The sequence below is a fragment of the Zootermopsis nevadensis genome, unplaced genomic scaffold (genome assembly GCF_977971745.1).
Source record: "Zootermopsis nevadensis isolate Lab colony 2312 unplaced genomic scaffold, Znev_1.0 Znev_ptg000002l, whole genome shotgun sequence".
Classification (NCBI taxonomy): Eukaryota; Metazoa; Arthropoda; class Insecta; order Blattodea; family Termopsidae; genus Zootermopsis; species Zootermopsis nevadensis.
This window is the reverse complement of record NW_028259134.1, coordinates 5,323,782-5,346,965: the sequence shown is the minus strand read 5'-3', so window position 1 is coordinate 5,346,965 and position 23,184 is coordinate 5,323,782. Positions and strand designations below refer to the sequence as shown.

Sequence of the window (23,184 nt, the reverse complement as noted above, 5' to 3'; positions counted from 1 at the left end):
AGTGTTATTTCCCTTTATGCCAGACTAATTATTGCTAAGTACTGTAAATTGCCATCTGGATTTCAATGCAATATTCACATTGAACTGGCCAAATGAGGGGACAGATACATTAAAGGCATACATTCTCTGAAAAATTAAGAAAGCATTTTCTACCAGTTCAATCAGTTTGCAGTATCAGAAACTACCTAATCTAAGGAGTAACATCCATAGGTTTGTTTGCAATAATCTACTTTGCACTCCAGTGAATTTCTTTTACATGTTTTCTTTATTATAACAACCATAGCCCACGCACTTTTCAAAAGGTACATTGTCATTTTGTAAAAGCTAGAGCATTCTTTTACACTAAGCTTATCTTCTACTTCTTTGTATACAAAGAAATTGCAGAAATTATTCTTTCACCTTTACTTTTGCTTCGTGAATTCTGACAGTCAGAACGATTAGAGACATCTGTTGTGGCATACAATCCTGTGTTGTGTTGTTGTGGAGAAGTATTTCATCTTCAGTATATCATACACAAATGGCCAAATATTTTTGAGCGACTGCACAGAGTGATTCATAGCTCTAGTGTAATACTTGTTTGTAGCAGATAATGTGAATAAAATATGTCACTTTCTGAGTTGTGACATTTTTATGTTGATGTTGCTTTTATTATTGTGATTTTTTTTAAAATGAGAAGTGTCTAATTTGCTTTCATGTGTAATGATAATTCTAATAAAATATAATTTGCATTAACTATGTTTTTCAATTATCTGGGCCCCTGCTTCCCCCAATTACCATGGATAATCAGTGTTTTACTGAACTTCTTTTTGAGTACTTTTCTGTTTGTTAGGTGGGGACTTGTCAGTTCGCTGAATGTGCTGTACATAATCACAGCGGATTTTCATTGTGTCTTTACAGGGGAGTAAGTTTGCACTTTGCATCCGCCATTGCTAGCATGTGCATGTGGCATGAAACTGCGTGTTTTTCTGAGATTAAAATGCGTCATTTCAAATACATCAGGAAGGTTGCCTCTAATCCGAATACTGACACAAATGAAGTCAGTACAGAAAGAAAATTTCTGTCACAAAAACCACACATAAAATGCATATCTGTGTGCTCTGCATTAGTAAATGTAGGCGTAGTTGTTGTTACCCCTTCTCTTGTTAATGGTGCTACTGTCCAAATCTGATAACTGTGCTTCAGCTGTCTGTACTTCCATGATATCTCAATGTGAAGCCCTCATCAGATGATCAGAATAATACATAGTAACATCAACATAAAAACATCATCTCTTGGAAATTGTGGAAAATATGGAAAAATAGTGTTATTTACATTTTCTGCTCCATATGACTCCCCAGCAACCTCTGTAAGTATTGCACTAGTTCTTTGAATCATCCTGTCAGAGTGTTTAGGTCCTTGACTGCAAGGGGCATGAAATAGCAGGGTCCCTTGTAGCCAGAGCCCTTTGAAGTTGCAGGTTATGTTGGATCAGACCCTGGTTAGAAACTTGCTTTCTCACTCTGAGGGAAGAATGTATAAAAAAATAGATTGAGAGTATCTGGGAACAAAGTGTTGATAATGTTTGGATCTAAGAAGGAGACATTGTATATCCTTTACTAATATTTGGTTGGATGACATGGTGTGGGGGGCATATACATATGAGAGAATTGCATGCAGAATTTTAGTTGTGATACTGAAAGGAAGAGACAACTGTAAGGCCTAGACATAGATGAGTGTACAGTATCAAAATTCTTCAAAGATGTAGAGAGGATGTGGATTAATTTATGTGATTTAGGATAGGGAACTGTTGCATGTTCTTCAGAACTTTCTAATGAACATTTGGGTTCAGTAAAATTCAGAGAATTTAACTATCTGAGATTTTCAATAAGTGCTGTCCTTCATACACATTCTTGTTGGTATTGCATGAGTGAAGAACACCTTAAGGGCCCATTCATATCTGTCTGTCAGTTGCATTTTGTACAATAGTACACAGCCCGCATCACCAGGATTCATTGTTTTACAATAGTGGGGAGGGACCAAGGTACCACTGTTGAAACACGTTAATACAACAATGACATACATGATGTGATATGAATGTAGTGTCAGTGTACTTGGAAAAAGTACACCTTTCCAATCCTTCTGTTAATAATAATGATTTACTTTATGTTGATATAAGAAATTCCTTTGTTTCAGATGTCATTGTTGAATAATTGGTGGTACAATACAGAATATGCTGAAGAGATTGTCTGCACTTTGCGAGACAAGGAGAAACAAAGGATTCCATTTTTTCAGCAGTCGCCTCAGGTAAATATGTATTGAGTGAAGTGTATTTTGACCAGCTAGTTTGCTGTGGGTCTCCCCAGTGTCTACATGCAAGTACTATAACAGTAGTATTGCTTCAACACAGATTGTGACAGCTTTTTATATTTTTCCATCCCATTCGTTGTGAGTCAGCACTTCATTTGATGCTATGTAATCGCAGCAGTTGATATGGCAATACAAATTAACCGACTAAGCAAATAGTTTTTGATGATATAGCATCATTCAAATTCAATGTGTGATTTCATCTTGTGATACATAAGAGCTCCAGAAATTTACCTTCTCAGGTATAAAGTCGTCTGAAAATTTTTTTTACCTTCTCTTTCAGTCATTCCTAGTGATCAGAGAGAACACACATGAAATTACTTACCTAGACTAATACTCTACAAGACACTTAACAGGATCATTGATTAATTACAAACATATTTTAGGGAATTACATAAAATATCCTTTATTAAATTAAATGCAGCATATTCTATATATGAGTCAATACACTGTTGGGGTTTCTACTAAATGCTGAGGGTTAAAATCCATGGCTAGGGTTTGGCACTGTCTGAAGAAAGAATGATATTGTGTTAAGTAGAACGAGGAAAAGAGTTTGACACATCTTTTAATAGACTTAGAAGTGTGGTATTGTGTGTAGCAGCCAACAGTGATGTGTTGTCTCAGTACAACACCAACACACGCGCGCCTGTTCTGACATAGACCATACCACTTGTGTAATCAATTTAAGGGGTTATAAGAGGAAAATACAAAAATATAATGACAGAAGGTATTTAGTAACAATAGTCAACATATTCCATTCTATTCATGGGTGATGTTATCTTTCCCAGTATTATGTATGTTATAAGGAGTTGTGTGCTAAATTATTTTTGGCACTTGCAGTGTTAAAGACTTTGATTTATAGAAAATTATGATTTTGGCAGTGAATGTGCCAATACACAGCACTTAGCTGCCTCCAGTTCCATAGCAGACTGTAGATAACTTCTTCCACTGACACAGAACCAAAAGCTTCAAGAACATGAATATAAGTACTGATCTTTGTAGTTAATCCACAGCATGGTTCAAGGTTATAACTTTTACACGTCCAAAATAGTTTTCATGGTATCTGTGCATGGTGCATCTCCATGTTGTTTCTGTTGTTAAGAATTGAGAATTTTGTACAAATCTGAGTATCAGTTTATCATGTACTAATTTCATTTTCTGGATTGTTACATTTGTAATTACAGGTTGACAAGTGTGGATTTTTGATACTCATCTTGTTTTCTGTATTGTTTTTATAATTAACAGTGCTTGTTTATTTTGCTGTTATCCATCTTATTTGTCTCCAGTTGTGTATTAGATGGCAAAAATCAAATGCATTTTTGATTCATTATGTCTGTAGTCAGTTACAAGTGGTAAAGGTTTGTATATCTGGTTTTATGGCCAACAACCAGTTCCCATTAACAGTTTAATAATATGTCTTAGTTTAAATTTGTCTTTTTCCTTACCTCTAACACCATATACTTGTTTTCAGTTGCAAACAAAAAGTTTCTCAAAGAAGTGACAATATTTTGAGATCAATCATTAGCACTGCTTATCAGGCTTTAGGGTTCAGCATTGCATCACGTTGAGTGGGCAGATGCTCCACTATGCCATCACTGAACACCTCTTATTCAGTGCTAATATGAAGGTTTCTGTAGAAATAGATGTAATTGGGAAGTGTACTCTTTGGTGTATACTGACATTTAAAAGGCACGTGCCTTTCGTGCACAAATGAGGCCATTGTTGCATCTCAGATCATACTTGCATCATTTGATTCCAGGCCATTGTTGCACGTCATCTTCCAACAGTACCCATAGGTCATTCTAGCAATAATTTGATTATAGATTCTATTATTGTGCAACACTTGAGACCCTTGAATACTGTTGTTCTCTACAGTGGGTTCTGGCAGTGGGACCTCTGGTACAATGGTAGAACATAATTATAAGTAATACATCATTTGAAAATGTTTAAAAATTTAAGTATCCGGGAACAACAATAACAAGTAGAAATGAGGTCCATGATGAAATTAAGAGTAGAATACATTTGGGGAACGCTTGTTTTTATTCAATTCAAAAACTGTTATCATCTCATTTACTATCCAAAACACTGAAGATCTGGATTATAAAACAATTTTTCCATTTGTCTCGTATAGTTGTGAAACATGGTCTCTTACATTGAAGGAAGAACGTAGATTACAAGTGTTTGAAAACGGTGCTCAGGAGGATATTTGGATTTAAAAAGGATTAAATAAGGGGGAATTCTTAGATTTAATCAAGAGAGAGTGTAAGAGGAGTAAATTAAATAATGCAGAACTTCATAATTTATACTCCTCACAGATATTATTATAGTGATGAAATCTAGTAAAATGAAATGGGTGGGGTATGTAGCATGTGTGGAATAGCTGAGGTATGCATAAAACTTTTTAGACACAAAACCTGAGAGGAAGAGAACTTCGAAAAATAGGTCAGGCTGGAGTACCATCAAAGGCGGGAAGTTTGACCAGCGGCCAGCTTCTAATCCATGGAGTTAATTTGTGGTGTCATGTGGTGAAATAAATGGGCATGTGTGTATAACCTTAAAAACCTTAACCCAGTTTAACATTGTTTGAATGTACATTATGTTAATTTGTAACTGACGGTAGCTTCTTTTTCATTAAATTTGTATGTTTTTTTTTTTAATTCAGCTGTTTGTGTTTCATTAAGTGCTGCACAAATAGCAATTTTTCTGCAGAGCACATCCACAGACAATTTCATTAATCTCAGTTTTAATGATATGCTTTTCATATAATTCATTTGTTGTCGTCACATGGCTTTTGGGTCATGGTGACAGCAAGCAGCAGAGAACAATCTTGACACTGAACATCACAGTCAAGTGGTTAGCACTCTCAATTTATGTTTAAGAGCTACCACATTCAGATCTCTAGCTATCCAGATAGCAATTTTGTCAGTCCTGCCAATCATATGTGAGGATAGCAGCTTAAATTAGGCTTCCTTCCATATTCCATTCAGTTTATTATTCAGTAATCCTCATATCATTTGACACCATTCAGTCTGAGCTGTTGACAAATGTCATTACATGAAGTGCAAAAAAACAAAAAAAAACAAGATAGATAAGTCATTGCTGAATGATGTCAGATATGCTATCTTGCTACTTGCTTCTATGCTTCCATTTTACTTCTGTTGTCTCCATCAGATTCTGGTAATAACATTTTTTGTTGATAAATATGTTTCATACATAAGATTGTAATTCAAAAAATATGCTGAAATATAATTCTTCTTAATTTCAAAACAAATTTGAGGATCTTTTAAATTCACAGTGGCTTTAGTTATATGTTAAAATATGGTTAATTCAACATAATAGTGTGTCATATGCCAAAGTAAGTAGACTTCAGAGGGTTAAAGGTAATATTCCTTGTTTCTGTAGTTCAAGTACCGACACATTCTGGTGAGCTGGCTGCGTGCACTTGCAGAGGATCTTCATTTAAATAATGTATCAGTCCATCTGGCTGTGTACCTGCTTGACATATTCATGGACAATCATAGAATTGTTGAAGAACGGCTGAACCTGGTGGCGCTTGTGTGCATTTTGTTAGCAGGTATGTGTGCAAGTAATGATCACCACATCAGACATCTTTTTTGGCTGTACTGTTTGTTTCTTTGGCATCTGACAAAGTTTTATTTATTTCAGTGTGTATTTAAAAGTAAGTATTGTTTATAATGATGTTAGGAGAAGAGTAAATTTGTTGCTCAGTTCATGTAGAGATCATTAATTTTACCAGCTCTTTTTGTGTGTTACTGGATTGCAATTTCTTGCTTTTTAGGATAGAACATTTATTACAAGTGACTGAAACAGTTTTTGTTAAAGTACATATTTGTTTCTAAGAGGAATAATGTAACTGCACATTTTAGGATAATACCTAACAAGGAACTGTGATTTAGACAGTTTAACTTGTTGTCTTTAAAATACTGAAATCGATTAAGGTATGTTGGGCTGAACATGTATCTTGTATCTTGTAATCTTGTGGAATTTTTATGGGAAATGCATGGAAAGCAGCCACTTGGAATATTTAGAAATGGGAGGATATCTTATGATAAATCGTAGGACGACTCGGAGGACGGTATTGTGTCAAATGGCAGGCTTTGGATTTCCTGTGTTGAACCTTCATGTTCTACTACCAGAGAGCTGGTTAGTAGGAACTTAGCATCCTTATTCCAAGTTGTTTGGTATGATTAGATACTTGGAAGTTTCTGAAACTTTTTTCTGTGTTGTGTTTAGAAAGAGTGGTCATATTACATGGGTTAACCAACAACAAATCTTTCCATATCTGTATGTAGGGTAGAGCAACTCACCTGTGAATGAAGTGGCCCAGCAGTGGGTCACTGTACAAATTTAATTATTTGCATTTGTGCTGAGTAAGACGTGATTCGAAGGGTATTTTATTACTTTTCCTGTCCTGAAGGCAAGTCATGTCTTGTAATTAACCAAGAGGGATTTGAATTTCTACAATACCAATGTCTACAACAGATCAGTAGCACAGACTCTGACAAAGGTTGTACATTGTTTTCCTCTCTCTCCAAGTTAATACCAGGATTATACTTTGAAGTAGACCATGTATACCTCCTTACAAATCCTTGCCTACTTACTGTTGAAGGTCTTCTCTATCTCATTCAACATAAACACTCTGCAGTTGAAGCAGCATCATTAAATAAACTAAGAAACTGTCACTTATGGTGCATGGCATTGGTGTTCACCAGTTAGGAATGTGTGGTAACAGTGTCTCTAAGCATGCCATTATAACTTCAGCATCTTGTTATGAATCATGGTTTTCATAAATTAGATTTGCTCACTCTTCTTTGTTACACATATGAAAATAATTCAAAGAATGTTGAAATCTCATACATATAGCCAGGCATCTATCAGAAAGACTCATTATAATGTTCAAGTATTTGAGTTGATGTGCTTTTCACTTGTATAATTTGTACCTGACATTGTACTGTTCATGTTATCCATTTTATTTGCAGCTAAATTTGAGGAACGAGATGCAAATGTACCAAAGATATCAGAGCTGAATGCACGCGTCGGCAACCAGTACCCGGTAACGGACTTCATATCTCTTGAGTTTATGATAATGCACTTCTTGCACTGGAGTCTAGTCCTACCAACTGCTGCACATTTTGCTGAGTACTTCACCATCTTTGCAACTTCGTCATCTGACATGTGCAGTGCACCACCTCAGTTCACAACCTTCCAGGAATTGCGGAATGCTGCCCAGCAGTATGTGCGGGACTTCCTGGACTTGTCACTTCAGGGTAAGTGAATTAATTTAGCGAATGCTGTTTATGTTTTGTCACCAGCCTGAATCCTCTTCAGTACTGTTGACCAGATGAACTGAGTGTACACACTTCAAGCCATATTGTAGCAGTACGCTGCCATATGATGCAATAGTGGAGAAGAGCATTCCAACAGAATACACATTCACCAAATATCTGCTCCAACAAAATACTTATTTTCTAAATGTTCGCTTTTTTTCAAATGTGATTTTTGCTTTTCTGCCTGCCTCACTGGATTTATGTTCATTTACCACGTATAAAATCTACTGTTGGAAAGGTAAGGAGCATTAAGGCATGTCATTACTCAGTCAGATGTTTTTTATTTTGTTAAATGTCTATCAGCAAGTTCTAAAAACCATTATTATGCATGAACCTGTATTACAAAATCTAGATATCCTGACACCCACACAACTTTATGCTTGAGTATGACTACAGACTTAATAAGGTGTGGCTTCACCTTTTTTTCCCCAAACCACTGGCCCTACTGGGGCCTGAAAATATCTGGTCCACCACCACCTCTCCAAACCTTGTGGTTCATAATTGGGCACAATTCCAGGTTGCTGCAATAAATACTGCTTTCTGTCTATACCTAGATCTTGGCTGATGTGTTGGCCTTTCTTAGAAGTAGACTGGTTGGGATAATAATTATTAATAGATTATGGATAAATACGAACACAGTCATGGACATGTTAATAATACAAAGAATTTTTAAAGTGCTAAATAATCCTTTAAAATGCAAATTCATTGCATGTCAGTGTGGTGTATGAATGACCAAAGTGAATAATAAAGAATTGCATTTAAATTCATATGCAGTTTATTCAGTCTATTTGTTAAAGGAAATATTGTATGTAAGAGTGATGGATTTGAACTTGGTTGTCAAACTCTAGGTAAAAACATAAAGGGCTTCAACAATGTACAAATTGTTGTTGCAATCAAATAGTATTCAGTAATTAGTAACTAAATACATGGAACAGAATCCTTCTTAAGAAACTAACATTATGCTCAGCTAGTTCCCACCTTTTATTAAATCGTAGTAGTTCACAAGAACCCACCATAGTCCCTTTACTGAGCCAGATGAATCCAATTCACACATGTATTTCTCTTGAGTCATGTTAGTATTATCTTCCCTGCTATGTCTAGATATTCCAAGCAGTCTAATCCCTTCAGGCTTTCTAACCAAGAATCTGTGCACATTACTCGTCACCCCTATGCATGCTACATTTCCCACTCATCTCATACTTCATTTAATTATCCTAATAATATTTGGTGAAGGGTGAAGGGTACAAGTCATGATGTTCCTCATTATGCAGTTGTCTGCAGTCTCCTGTCATTTCTTCCCTCCTGGGTCTAAATATTCTCCTCAGAACCCTGGATTAGCACAGTCTGTTAGCCTTGTTTTCTGCACACAAATATTCCTTTTGGGTAATTTATAAATTATAATATTGAATATGACATTTATCATCATAGTCTATGCTTTAGGCTCCTGGCATGGCATATAATGATTTGGAAAACCTTGTTGGTGTGGAGTGTCAAGGACTAGATCTTGGGACAAGGGTCATATCTGGGATGTACACAAGTTGCAAGGTTTCTGTTTTTAAGCAAATGGAAAAACTTTAGGATATGTTGGAAACAGTTTCTTGAAGCCATATGAGACCAAGCAATTTTCTGTGGTTTGCTTATGTATCAATAAGATGCAGTTGTTAGTCTTCTGATGATGTTCATGTTCACCAAACAACCAACGATTACTCTTGTTTTGTACAAAGTAACATATTCCCACCTTCATACTCTTCTCTAAATTTGTATTAGAAGTGAGTATAGAACAGTGGAATGGGATCAAGACATTTTGAACATATGTGAAACTTCCCTAATTGTATGTTCCCTAGTTGTAGGCTATATTCTAAGTCAACAGATATTAAACTCCTTCTAAAGACAGGTCTCAAAACATTTATATGCACTCATTGTACATCATTACCTGTTCAGTTCATTTTTCAAAAGTGTTAAGGCTGACTTTTCTTATCTTCATTAACTGGTGTGCATCCAACCTAACATTTTGAAGGAACAAAATTTTCTGAAGACGTAAAAATGGTTCGTGTCAGAGTCTTTTGACCGAGATTATGTACATTCTGTAGAACTTTGGTTGCAGAATGGATGTCTTCAGACTTGTGCCTCTATTTTGGTGATTGTGTTCTTCACACAGAGATGCAGTGAGCTGTCATCAGTCCTTGTCTTCTCAAGTCTGTTTCTTTTATTTCTTCTTCAAATGCATGATGGAAGTTTGAAACTTCTTTAACTTTCAGTAAAGGTCTTGCTTTTCTTCTTGATTTCTTAAAAACTTTAATTTTCTAAGATCACTAACACTTCAGAAAATCAGCCAAATTTCTGATGAGAGATGGAATTTTCCCAATTAGGTTGGAGACAGTTTGTATATGGATTCTTTTATTTTAGCTGCACATTAGTGTATGCTTCAGATAAAACTGTGTGTATCATATTATACAACTGTTTGTATGAATATTGAATTGGTCTTGTGTATTTTTAGAATTATGTGTAATGAACAATGGTATTTAAGTGTACACTCCATTCTTGACTATGAGGCTAAGGTATTAATGTTATTCTCGTGTTCAGTTTAGGAATTGAAATATTGTTTTCTCTTAAATTCAGTCAGTCATTCCTCAAAATTTTGAAAAGTGGTCAAGTGGGTAGAAAAAATACAGCTATTTGATAAATGACGTGCATTCTTATTGCAGTTGTTTGCTCAATACGAGGTGTGATCGGAAAGTTTCAAGACTGTGTCAATAGAGGGCGAACCGGATGTAGTACGAGCTTCTGCCGCTAGGGGGTGCGGCCTACATTCATAGTGAATCAGTGTGCCAGCCGGCATCATCGAATTAGCATTTGTTTCTTAGTTACGGGCGTTTTGGTAGTGCATTACACCGACCCTCCTGCGATTTCGGAATGGCGGATTTTCATGAACAAAGAGTGTGCATCAAATTTTGCCAAAGACTCGCCAAAACGGCTACGGAAACCTATGAAATGCTAAAGCAAGCATTTGGGGAGTCCGCAATGGGTCGTGCACAAACTTTTGTGTGGCATTCACGTTTTAAAAATGGCCGAACCTCTGTCGATGATGACGAGCGTTCTGGACGACCATCTTCGAGCACAACGCCCGAAAATGTTACGAAGATTCGGCAGGCCATTCACGAAGATCAACGTCGTACCATCAACGACTTGTGCAACATTGTTGGGATAGGCTATGGGACCTGTCAGCTGATTCTAAAGGAAGAACTCCACATGCGACGCATCGCAGCCAAGTTTGTGCCAAGGCTCCTGTCTGAGGACCAGAAGCAGAATCGACTTCTCGTTTGTCAGGAGCTCAAAGATCTTGCAAGAACCGACCCCAACTTCCTTTCTAAGGTTATCACAGGTGATGAAAGCTGGGTTTACGGGTACGATCCGGAAACGAAGCAGCAATCTTCACAATGGAAGAGCCCATTGTCACCACGACCGAAGAAGGCAAGACAGGTCAAGAGCAATGTGAAGTCAATGCTGATCTGTTTTTTTGACCAGGTGGGGATCGTCCATAGGGAGTTTCTTCCTGCAGGTCAGACGGTCAATGCTGAATTTTACTGTGGGGTCCTGAGGCGGTTGCTTGTAGATGTGAGACGGAAGCGGCCGGCAAAGTGGCGCAACCACAACTGGCTGCTGCATCATGACAACGCGCCAGCGCACACCGCCCTCAAAGTTCGGCAGTTTTTGGCCTTAAACACCATGGCCGTCATCCCGCACCCTCCTTATTCGCCGGATTTAGATCCGTGTGACTTCTTCCTCTTCCCAAAGATGAAAATTCAGCTAAAGGGAAGGAGATTTGAGACGATAGAAGAGATTCAGGCAGAATCGCAGATGGTGCTTGACAGGCTGACAAAGAAAGATTTCCAGGGATGCTTCCAGGCTTGGCAGCGGCGCTGGGATCGTTGTGTTCACTCCCAGGGGAACTACTTTGAGGGTGATGGATGAATTTAATACCTGAGATAAGTGTACGGGTTTTTATACGCGCAGTCAGGAAACTTTCCGATCGCACCTCGTATTTATGTGAAATGAAGGCTGTTTTCTATTTTTCACACATTTTCTAAGAGCATGAATAAATGGATGTTTTAATTAAGAGACATCACAAGTTTGGTATTGTCATGCCATTACTCACACTTACTGCAGTGATTCTGAACCATTCATGAGAGGGTACACAAAATATTTTTCATACTTCATCAGAGACAGGGCAAAAGGGGGTAAGAAGTGTTGTTTTTATAATACATGATGATTGCACATAGTGTGGTATATAAATTAGTGTACTTTGAAAAGTTTTACATCAGGTCTCATCGTGTGACCAAGAGGTATGTGGATGAAAAGGATTTTGAAATGTTGCTGTCCTTTGTCCTTAGTTCATTAATTGTGACCTTCACATCCATTCCTGTTGTTTCAGACCTTATCTGATGACAGATAATACCGCTTCACTACTTGTGATCCAGAAAATAAAGTGATCCACCAGGCACTATTGTAAAAACATTTGTGACATGTGTACATACAAAGTAATATCATCTGCACAATTAATAAACATGTTTATGACATGTACCAAGTAATTAATATCATCTGCACAATTAGTAGAGATGTTATGAAGTACCTGGATACAGATTTCACTTGTCAGTCTATAATGATGAATCTGTTGTTCTCACAACAGCAAAATACATGGCAAGGTTACCATTTTATTCTGTTTGATATCTGTCTGTCTGTCTGTCTATCTATCTATCTATCTATCTATCTATCTATCTCTCCCTCCCTCCCTCTTAAACATCAAGATAATAAAAGTTGCATATTTTGAAATTTCAAGACCCTAACTGAATTCCACTAATCTCCTTTACTTTTAAATTAACATGCCTACCATGTTGATACTGTCAGTGGTGAGGATTATGATGTTGAAGAAAACTGGTCTGAGTTTCCTTACTTCAGTCAGATGAAAGGGCTTCAAAGAAAAAATTCTAACAAGAACAGGCTCATGCACCCTGTGAGTAACATAGAAAATGTACCCATGATACCTGTCTGTTGTGTGTGTATATGCAGTGTGTTGTAAATTGTTCAGATATTATCTATGCCAGGGCATAGCAGGAATTTGAATAAAGCTTTCAGGGGTTCACACTAATGAGGAATTATTTGGTGACTTTCTTTACATCAGTCAGTTTATGCAATTATTCTATGAGGCATATCATGTGCATCTTTGAATACCATTACTTTTAGCTTAATACCTAGTAAGATCAGATATGTATTAAGACATGTAAATGAAGTAAACAAGTCATGCATGGTAATATTCATGTAATAAGAGTTGCTGTATATGGTGATTCTCACACTGGAAAGTGACAATCTAAACATTCGTTATTTTAGTAAACCAAACAATTAGCAAAACAATTGTTCAAAAATTAAAATACTTATTCAGAGTCCTACTTGAGAAGTTAATAGTCACACAATTAGTCTAGAAATTACCAATCTTTTGTGTGATTAGAAGGTTCATTCATTACTGTAGTCAGAAGAGCTCACAAATGTTCTCTACTATGAGTCTAATGAAACCACTATTTCAGTATATCTAGTTTAATATTATATTCCATCTACACCGAGGATTCTGATGCATTATTTTCCTTCAAGATTTCTGACAAGAACTTTGTATGCATTTCTCAATTCTTCCATGCATGTTACATGTCTTAACAATATAATTCTCCTTGATTTTATCACCTCAATATTTTTTGAAGAGTACAAATGTTGACACACCTCATTATGCAGTTTTCTCCAGCCTTCTGTTAATTGACGAAAGATTCTCATGTTACAAGCCGCATCAGGTGGCTGAACAGTGAATAAACCATATACTTCTGTTATTTCCTCCTTATTATGTCCAAATAGTATCCTAAGCACCCTTGTATCAAAAATCCTCAATCTTTTTTCTTCCCTCATTGTGAGATAAAGTTCCACACCTGAACAGAAAAACAGGAAGGATTATAGGAAATGGAAATCCTTCAACTTTCTATGGGGCTTATTCCTGAAAGCCATACTTATAGAAAAGATTTGTATATTTAATCAGTGTTTTTAGGTAGAAGATGGGAAGACATATTCTAAACTGGATAGTATTAATCTTCCCCTAATTTTATCTGCTAATAAATTATTTATCAGTGCACTTTTAATTGATATTTTTGTTCCCAAATATTTTAACTTCTCCTCATTTTGGAAGAACTTATTAGCTACCTCTATATGTTGATTTTGTCATTCATTGCATGACATACATGAATTTTATTTTTATTGTGCTTACTTTTGGACCAGTCTCATAAGCCTGTTTTTAAAGAACATTGTTATGGGTTTGTGAGTGAAAAAGTGAAATGCAAGTGTCATATGTTGCACATGCTTGCATGAGATCAGTTGTAAGCAGATTATGTATTGAGGATTTGGGTTGAGAAAGAAAATGTTGTCTAATGGTATATGGACAGACTGTAAATAACAGCATTTGTTCTTTAAGTGCAGCACTGCTGAAAAAAATGGGACATGACACTGAATTGTGTGATCAGATTTATAACACAAATCACAACATGTTGTGTTTGCATAAGTATGTTTTTATTGGTACTGACAAGTAGACCCCGGTCAATTTTTTACCATTCATTCAGTTCCAGTTTTATAGTAAGGCAAATGTGTTAAAAGATAGAATAACTTTAAAACTATATTTTGAAATTGCTTATATTTATTGAGATTAGAAATATCATACATTATTTTCAGCATGTAAAACACAGTTATCACAGTTTTGCATAAAATGTGTGTGTGTGCTGAATTATTAATAATATTTGATGGCTGAATGTGCAAGTAGATTCGTATTGATTTGTTTCTGTCCAAAGCTGGCTGTAACATAACTGCTGTGTTACACACCATCTAGTATTCCTGTGGTTTTCAGTTTTCACATGGTATTGAAAGGGGTGGGTTCTCTTCTCTTCTTGACTGAATGTGGATGAAGATATCTTCTGAGCATATTACAGCTCTCACCTCTGCTGAAGCTTTGATTTTGGAAACAAAAGGTTGTAGGTCCTGTCTGTGGCCATCACTGTTGTCATAACGTTACATAACCTTACAGTATCATGAAACGTATTTTGGAGTTCAAGGTTACCATTTAATATTTCAGTGATAATGTTGTTGTTCTTCATTTCTAAGAATCATTTATTCTAAACATTCAATTTTAAATTAGGGAATTTCCATAAGGTAAAGGTATTATTCCTGGTGCTTAACTAATCACCACACCTTGAAGTTGTATAAGGAAGTGGAGGTATGCATTCCTAAATTTTTTCTAATATATGTTGCATAAGAAGCAAGACTGCTCAAATTCGTGTGGTCACAAATGTTTATTACTCAGAAAATTAATCCTGTTCAGTGAATCATTTTATGCTATGAATTTAAATACAAGTCTGCAACACATTCAGTAGACATCAGCAAGTGATATAATGGTAATAGCTTGCTGCAGCTTTTCTCTTGCCACTTCTTCTTTTGCAACAAATTCAATTGTCCGAGTTGGAGTAACCAGCAAGAAACCATTGTCTGAAAACTCTCCAGCAATACCGTTAATCTCTAACCATACAAACACTGCCACTCCATCAGTTGTAATATCAATCTCAAATGTGTTGGCTTTTGTTCCATGTTTAACATATGTTATAGTAATATTTGCTGGTTCAAAATCAATCAGTTCTTTGAGAGACCCTGGGAATAGGAAATTATCTGGACTTATGTCATCTCCACTTGTTGTAGTCAGTGAAAAATGCAGAAAGCAACTCTTCACAGCATACTCTGAACATCCAGCAGCATTCAGATGGTCCAGTAAGTTCTTACTGAACACTTTAGTGACTGATGCTTTGTTCAGTGTGTGAGTGCTTGAAGTCTCATTTATAGGAGTAAGACTGTTCCATTTATACACTGACACTGTCAGCAGTGTTTCCTTATCTTCCAGGTAGTCTGATATAAGATGAATTTCTAAGTCTCCAGCACTTGTCACAGAAGGTGAAACAAGGGCTGGTGCAAAGAATCTGCGTGCAAAGTAGTGCAGCATCTTCCACTTTCCACCAAATTCTAAAGAAGCCCAAGATGCTCCCTGCCAGATGTCATTCAGTTGCCAGTACAAAGCACCCATAGTTGAACCTTGGCCATCAGCCGTATGCAGGCTTCGTCCTCGGCGATAGAACTCCGTCGCTGTCTTGATGGACATAGCTTGGTTTATCTGAGCGAAGTAAATGAATGTTGGGAATTCTTCCTCTGGAGTTGCGTACTTTTGAAGTTGCAGATTCTGCAGTATCTCAATTCTCAATTCATTATTTCCACCGGGATGATGCTGACGATGATCAATGAACTGAGACTGCATACTAAGGTCAGAAGGTATGGAAACTTTAGATAGAGTGTTTAGTGATGGAAATGACTGGAAACCATACTCTGATGCAAATCTGGTTGTTGGATAATTATTGGGATTCCAGGCATCAGCCAGGTAGTTGTAGTAGTGCACATCTCCATATAGTGAGCTGTATGGGTTGTCAGCTATGTAGCCCTCCCTCTCAGATTCTATTCCATTTGTTGGACTTGACACAATGAATGGGCGAGTACTGTCTTCGGCCAGCACCGCAGGTCGAATTGTATCCACATACAGTTTTATGTAATCTGACTTGTAAAGACTGTAGTTGCTGCCTGAACCATACCAGTTGTCTCTGAGGGCAGCTTCATTCTCATTGTTACCTGCCCATATGATAATGCTCGGGTGATGGTGAAGGCGACGCACTTGCTGTGTTACTTCTTTCTTAACAGACTGGAGGAATTCATTATTGGTGGGGTACAGACTGCAGGCAAACATGAAATCTTGCCAGATCAAGATTCCCATTTCATCTGCAAGCTGGTAGAATAGATCTGACTCATACAGACCTCCGCCCCACACACGCAGCATGTTCATGTGAGCGACCTTGGCTGATGACAGAAGATCATAAATTACATCTGGTTCTGCTGACTTTTCTGGTAGAACATGGGAAGGAATCCAGTTGGAACCCTTGGAAAATATTGGTACATTATTTACTTTAATATAAAATGTGAGACCATTCCCTAATTCCACTGGCTCCTCTATCAGTTCAATAGTCCTGAAACCAATTCTTAATGATGCCTGACCTATCACAGTATCATTTCTGTCTTTGACATCAACTGATAAATTATAAAGCTTCTGAGAGCCAAATCCGTTTGGCCACCACAATTCAACTTTTTCCTTTGGAATCTCCAGTGTGAGAGTTGTGTAGAATTGACCAGGTTCATCCGGAAGTAGTACTGCTTCTTTAGCTACAGGATCCACATCCAGTTCCAGCCTGGCTTCAAATTTACCATACACCTTAAGGACTTGCTCTCCAGCCTCTAGAAATATTCCTACGTTTAACAGCCAAGTGTTATCAGATAATGTTGCACTTGTTGTCACTTCCCTGATCACAGCTTCATCAAATGCTTCCAGTACCACTTCCTTCCAAAGGCCAGCAGAAGGAAAAGCAGGTCCCCAGTCCCATGAAAATGATGCCTGCATCTTGCGGAGGTGGTTTGCATGACACTCCCCACGATATTCATCTGGAACACATGTGGGTGGCACTGGATAGTGCAGGGCTTGTTGCTGGTATCGTTCTTTGGCTGCGGTTATTGATGATTCAAATCTCACCTCAAGTTCATTGTTTCCACTTTTGATAACTGACTTGACAGGGAATGAATAGCGAACAAACATATTATCAGTGTTGCCAATGTGCTCATCATTGAGGTAGACTGATGCAACAGTGTCAACTCCATGAAAAACTAGAAAGAGTTCCTGCTTCTCTATTAACTCTTCTTCCACTGTGAAGTTTGTACTATAAGTCCAGTTTTCCATGCTCACCCATCGATATGCAATGTCATTGAAGCGATAGTAGATGTCTCTCTCCAGTATACCTGCTGCCCTCAAGTCTGTGTAGATACCACCAGGAACTACAGCTGGTACTTCAATATTTCCATTTGCATTTCTGACTTTCCATGTTCCACTCAGTGAGGAATCAAGACGAAGTGTAGTTGCTCCACCATAAGTGAAGGCGCTGAACAGTGCAGCAGTCAGCACTATGATTGTGACCATGATCCTGCAGCAACAGATATGAAGAAAATGTATTAGCAGTTTCTCTTTTATTTGTTTAATGGGCCTTAAACTGTATCAGTATTATGTTTGAAATGAAAAAATGCACCAGAAAAACACTTGAAATAAATTCTTGTAATGAGTCTTTTCTCTGTTCTGTAGAAGTACTGACACATTACAAAACAAGCCTGTGCAGAAAGTATGGTATCTGCAGTGTGACTGATTAGCTGTACAACAGTAGAGAGGTATCTGCTATGTGATACAACAACCCAGAAGACCAATGTGTATGTGAAGTCTAATGTATGTAAACTGGCAGAGTGTACACTTCTCTGCTTTTGTTGTGAGGTGTCCAGTACATGACTTCTAATTACAGAAGTGTGCCTGATACCACTGAAGCCATCGTTGGTAGCAGCAGCATGCATTGCCGCAGCGAGACAGACATTACAGCTGTCTCCAAAATGGACAAGTGTTCTGCAGAATGTGACAGAGTACCAGTTTCTGGATTTACTGCCTTGTGTTACAGTACTTATCAGGTAAGGGATTGTTTTACTAAACGAGACTACTCTACTGGTTGGCCACTTACCACAGGCATAGTACACAGTTTGATGATGGATGAAGTCCTACACATTAAGTGTGCCTATATGCATTTTCATATTGTTTCCAGATCTTAAATTGTCACACAGAAACTGTTTTACATCGTTTTACATCTATGGATTTTCATGCATTCTTTGCACAAAGTGAACACATTTTTGGAAGGGCATGCCAGTTGGTCAGTCTGTGTGCATGTTTCATTTCCAAAACTACTGAACAGATTTCAGTTACATTTACTATTGGGGTGAGTTTAATTTTCGTTTGAATTGGTTCGGTATAATACTTTACACAATGCTCAAATCAAAGTTTCAAAATCCATCAAAAATGGGTGTGTATAATAACTGTTACATGACATAATGTAGGCACAGTGCTATCTACATGCCATTTTTTTAATATTATCTCCCATCTATGCCCAGTAAGTCTTCCAAGTGGTATTTTTACTTTAGACCTTCAAACTAAAATTCTGTACACATTTTTCATCTCCCCCCGTGTCATATTTCTACTTTTATGGCACAACAGCCCAAAGCCGAGCCTTGGCCTCCTCCCATTTGGGAGGTTTCTTTGTCTTTGAAGTGTGCATTTATGAGTAGTGAGTGACAAGCCCACCACCTCTGCAAAATTTCTACTCAATCCTGATTTGTCTGCTACAGCCATCTAGTAGTAAATCAGGAGAGACTTGTTCATAAGGTACTTTTACATGCCATAAATCTATGACATGGGACCACCAGCTTTGCTTGCCCTCTGAAGGAAGTTGTGCTACAGATTTTTATCACCCTTAAAATTCCATTGACCTCGGCATCTGTGCTGATAGCTTTCAAACATGCAATTCAGCATATTCATTTTCAGTGTTACAAATGTTACTTTTCTTTTAAAAAAACATGAAAAATTATGTTTCCTCATACTGATACCTTTCTTTCTAGAAAAGAAATCACTGTTTGTTATAACAAGTTTTGCATATGCATAGCATATTGATAATGGAATTTCTTTGTCCACCAGTAAAAGTGGAAAGATGATCGCCAACAAAAAGAGAAAGTTGACTGAATCACCAGACCATGGCTATGCGACAGAGGACAGTATGTCTGACATCCCAGAAGTCTCAAGTGGTAAACAGGGCCGGAATTGCACTTAACTTACGGCTCCTGACTGGATAATACAATCTTCTGTCTCAGGTTCACAACATTAGTCATAGCTAGAGAGAAAGTTTGGTAACAGATAATGTTAATCAGTGATGCTCAAATTTGTGCCTCTGAATCTGTGATAACACCTTTTTGTGTTTTATGAATTTATTGATGTTAAATGACCAACAGAGCCATGAAGAAGTGTAATATGGTATTTGGCCGTTTATTGAAGCTCCCTATAAACAAATCCTCACTTATTTGTGTCCACGTTATTTGTTAAATGACATTGTGTTTGTTAATAGTGGTTTATACTATTTCATAAAAGGTTCAATAAGTCAGATATGTTTACAAGTTGATTGAAGTATGCTGCAGACATTTGTTTATCATGTGAGATACTTCCTAGTGTTTCTGAAGAATAGTTCCTGAGAAATAAGACTGATTCTTTCTTTTTTTTATTTTATAATAAGTTGTAAATTAATATGGCATCAATTACTTAAAGTTGAATCATATATTTTGTTACTCTCATGTTTCACAAGCCATTTAGTGTTACAAAGGAGGACCTTCCCTGTTAAGAGTAAGTTATTCATGTACCAACATGCATTCCATTCTTGATTTGATACATTCAGACTTCTTCCTCGTATACACTGTCCATTGATTACACAAATACCTCATAAGGGACATGCTGTGATTTTGTTAAGCTACATTTTGCATGGGTAAAGATAATTATTTTCAGACTATTCTTGAAGTGACACTTATTTGTTACTTCTAAATTATTTGTAGACAGGTGGTATTATACATACTTATATTTGAGGTTGTTCCCAATAAATTCAGTCATGACTTGGGAACCTGAAGAGATTTTCTATTATGTATAATGTCTGTTGTTAAACAAATTAAGTTTCAGAAATGTAAGTACCTGTTTCATATTATGGGCACATATAAAGCTGTGTATTTTGATTAATTACTCACTTGTGTAGCATCTCTGGCAAAAATGAGGTTATGTTCACATATAACCGTTAACATTTATGTGTAATTTGGAATGTAAAACTGTAACAAATAAAGTATCAAGTTTTTACTGTTGTTGAACTGCCAATTTATCATTCTTTAGTGTATTATAAAATCACATTTGTCATATTAAAATTAACTAGAATTAAAATGTTTTGTCTATGCTGAGGTTTGTGTAAAGGTTATTAACACATGATTCTCAACCACTGATCCTTATTTGATTTTCATCATTCCATACATTATTTGTTGAGAGACAACAGCTTGGTACAGTTTCAACATTCTCTTACCACATATTTGATGGCATTGTAACAATATCACAAAGTAGGTATATTCATACACAGTCAAACCCTGTTAGAGTGCCACACTTTGTCTATAACCAACAGTGACATTAAAGTGGAGCTTGCAGTAAATTGGATTCTTTTTTATTTTGTGGTACATTGTTATTTATTAATGTATTAAAGTGCCATATTGTTATAAAATACTGTAGTTACAATCTCTTGGTAAGAGAAAGGCAAAATTGTTGAGGGTTTCCGTGCTTAACAGCTGTGTAACAGTACCATCTTATACAGTAGGTCTATTCATCTTTAGTATAATCTCATTTTTGTCGCATTCATCTGCTGTCTAGGTAGTTTTGCCTGTTTTGTAATAACTTCATCAGCTTATATCCACTTGCCTTATCCAGATAACCAACAGTTGCATCCTCAGGGTCTTCTAGTTTTGCATCCTACAATCATTTCAAACTTTCACTTGTCTTGTACTTCAATTTCTTGTTTCCACAGAGAATATCTCTAGCACAGTGCTGACTGATTGGTGAGTTTACACCATGAAAGGGAGAAATAGTTGACAATATTTTACTGTCCTGCACCAGGATATTGTTCTCTGTAGACATTTTCTTTCTGCCAACACTTAACACTACCCTTTCCCTATGTCACACAAATGCAGTTGGCTTTGATTATATGCACTTGTATCTGTGCGTACTGTACTTAACACCTGTACTGTGTAGTCAGCCTGGCAATTGTGTTTAAACTGAAGTGTGTTTATGTACTGTATGATAGTTAATCAAACACTTTAATTATGGAAGAGGCCACTAACCCCGTCAAACAGCAAGTAATGGGAGCATCTGTAGCTGTTCTATGAGAATTATTTAGATTTACCTGTTACTGTTCAGAGCTTATTCTCAATAATTTTTCCATTTTAAAATTAACACCCCTCTCAGTAGCAGGTTCATTTACTGTATTTCGAATTTTGCCATTTATTATTAACCCAAAATAACCCATTTCCCTCCCCAGAATGCTGTAGGTGGTTTCTTAGTATACAATATTTTTATAACTTCATAATCCATGGAATTGTCTGTATGGCCAGTAGAAACAAAATGGTGTGGTGCTGTATCACACTTTATTATAATGCTAAATAGTACATTTCTATTGTCACATATGTTGGCAAATGGTGGCTGATGGGGGTGGTGCTTTACCAGGGGACTTCCCTTGAAATTACATAGGGGATTTCTATTCTGAGGTTTTCTTGTTACAGTGTGAGGGTGGTGGAACATAGAGGGGCATTGCATTGGGCTTTGACTGCATTTCTTGTCGATCTGATGCACTGAAGATAAAATATCTCTGAACCACAGCTAGAGGCAGCATGTATGGAAATTTCAGCGATTTGTTGGAACATTCAGATTTCAGAACTTTTCATATTGATTGTCATGATATCAGTGTCATAAATTCTGATAACAAAATGCAGAAATTAAATGAAAATTTTTCCAAACATTTTACAACATAAATCACAATTATAACCTTGTACTGAATAGTTTCCTTAACAATGGTATATTGAAGGAACCCTTGAGATTGACTTATAAGAAGTTGAAACATGTTGGAAATTGTATTTAATCTGGATTACTGAGTTTTTGGGCTTTGTCCATCATCTGGTATTGTAGAACTGTCAGTAATTGGAATTTTGAGGTAATTAAACAAGTTAAATTAATTCCAGGAACCTTAAATATTACACATGTAGTTCTGATTTTTTTTTATTGTTATTGTTGAACTCACCAGATCAGGTCAGTTCTGATGTGCCTGGTTCGTCTCCAAACCCCTGCAGGTTTAGTTGGTGTGATCACAGCCCTGACGTCGTTCCAGAGTATAAACCTGTGAAGATAATCTGTGTCATTGGTGTATATATATATATATATATATATATATATATATATATATATATATATGAATGGCTAAAGGGGCGCGGCCTGTGTGTGTTCTGCTCATCCCCACCCTAGAACGCACAGTCTCTTCCAACCGAGGTATATAGCTTCCCCTTCTAACTTCCTTGTCCCTAGAGCTGATTTACGTTGTCAGTGTTAAAATTCTCAGCACGCAGACATTTGTCATTTGAAATCCAGATTACTGAAAGTGAGATAAAAGCAATCTTTAATCTCCATAACTAACGCGCCAGTCCATATATTTTATGGAGTTCTAATACATACCTGTCAGCATGCAGATATCAGGGTAAGAGAAAGGAACAAGAAACCGATGGCCAATCAGAAGTCTTAATAGGTCAACAATAGAAGTCTCTGCGACGCTTTACAGATTATCGGGTAATGTTTTGCAGCAGATCTGTAGCTCCGTTGTCAGGTGACACGTTGTACAAACACGTGACGGTCGGG

At 36.9% G+C, this 23,184-nt stretch overlaps 2 protein-coding genes across 5 annotated transcripts in view; one reads left to right on the top strand and one right to left on the bottom strand.

The window, feature by feature from the left end:
* CycJ (Cyclin J) overlaps positions 1 to 20,612 on the top strand; it is a 22,701-nt gene extending 2,089 nt beyond the window's left edge. For 3 of the 4 annotated variants that reach the window (XM_022062338.2, XM_022062336.2, XM_022062337.2), the window contains exons 2-6: positions 2,173 to 2,283; positions 5,746 to 5,917; positions 7,344 to 7,631; positions 18,194 to 18,353; positions 19,408 to 20,612. In XM_022062338.2, coding sequence (XP_021918030.1) covers positions 2,173 to 2,283; positions 5,746 to 5,917; positions 7,344 to 7,631; positions 18,194 to 18,353; positions 19,408 to 19,540 — 864 coding nt within the window. In that variant the 3' untranslated portion in view covers positions 19,541 to 20,612. Of the gene's footprint in view, positions 1 to 882; positions 902 to 2,172; positions 2,284 to 5,745; positions 5,918 to 7,343; positions 7,632 to 18,193; positions 18,354 to 19,407 lie in introns of those variants that run through there. The other variant, XM_087355126.1, reaches the window with a different exon arrangement.
* On the bottom strand, positions 14,395 to 23,184 carry beta-Man (beta-mannosidase). Its single transcript, XM_087354764.1, has 3 exons — positions 23,005 to 23,184; positions 22,577 to 22,672; positions 14,395 to 17,827 (listed from the first exon to the last, which is right to left on the bottom strand). The coding sequence occupies exon 3, from the start codon at positions 17,821 to 17,823 to the stop codon at positions 15,136 to 15,138; it is 2,688 nt and encodes an 895-aa protein (XP_087210890.1). The 5' UTR covers positions 17,824 to 17,827; positions 22,577 to 22,672; positions 23,005 to 23,184; the 3' UTR covers positions 14,395 to 15,135.

Excerpts from the sequence above, each read along its gene's own strand:
- beta-Man (XM_087354764.1), bottom strand. The coding sequence starts at position 17,823 with ATGGTCACAATCATAGTGCTGACTGCTGCACTGTTCAGCGCCTTCACT.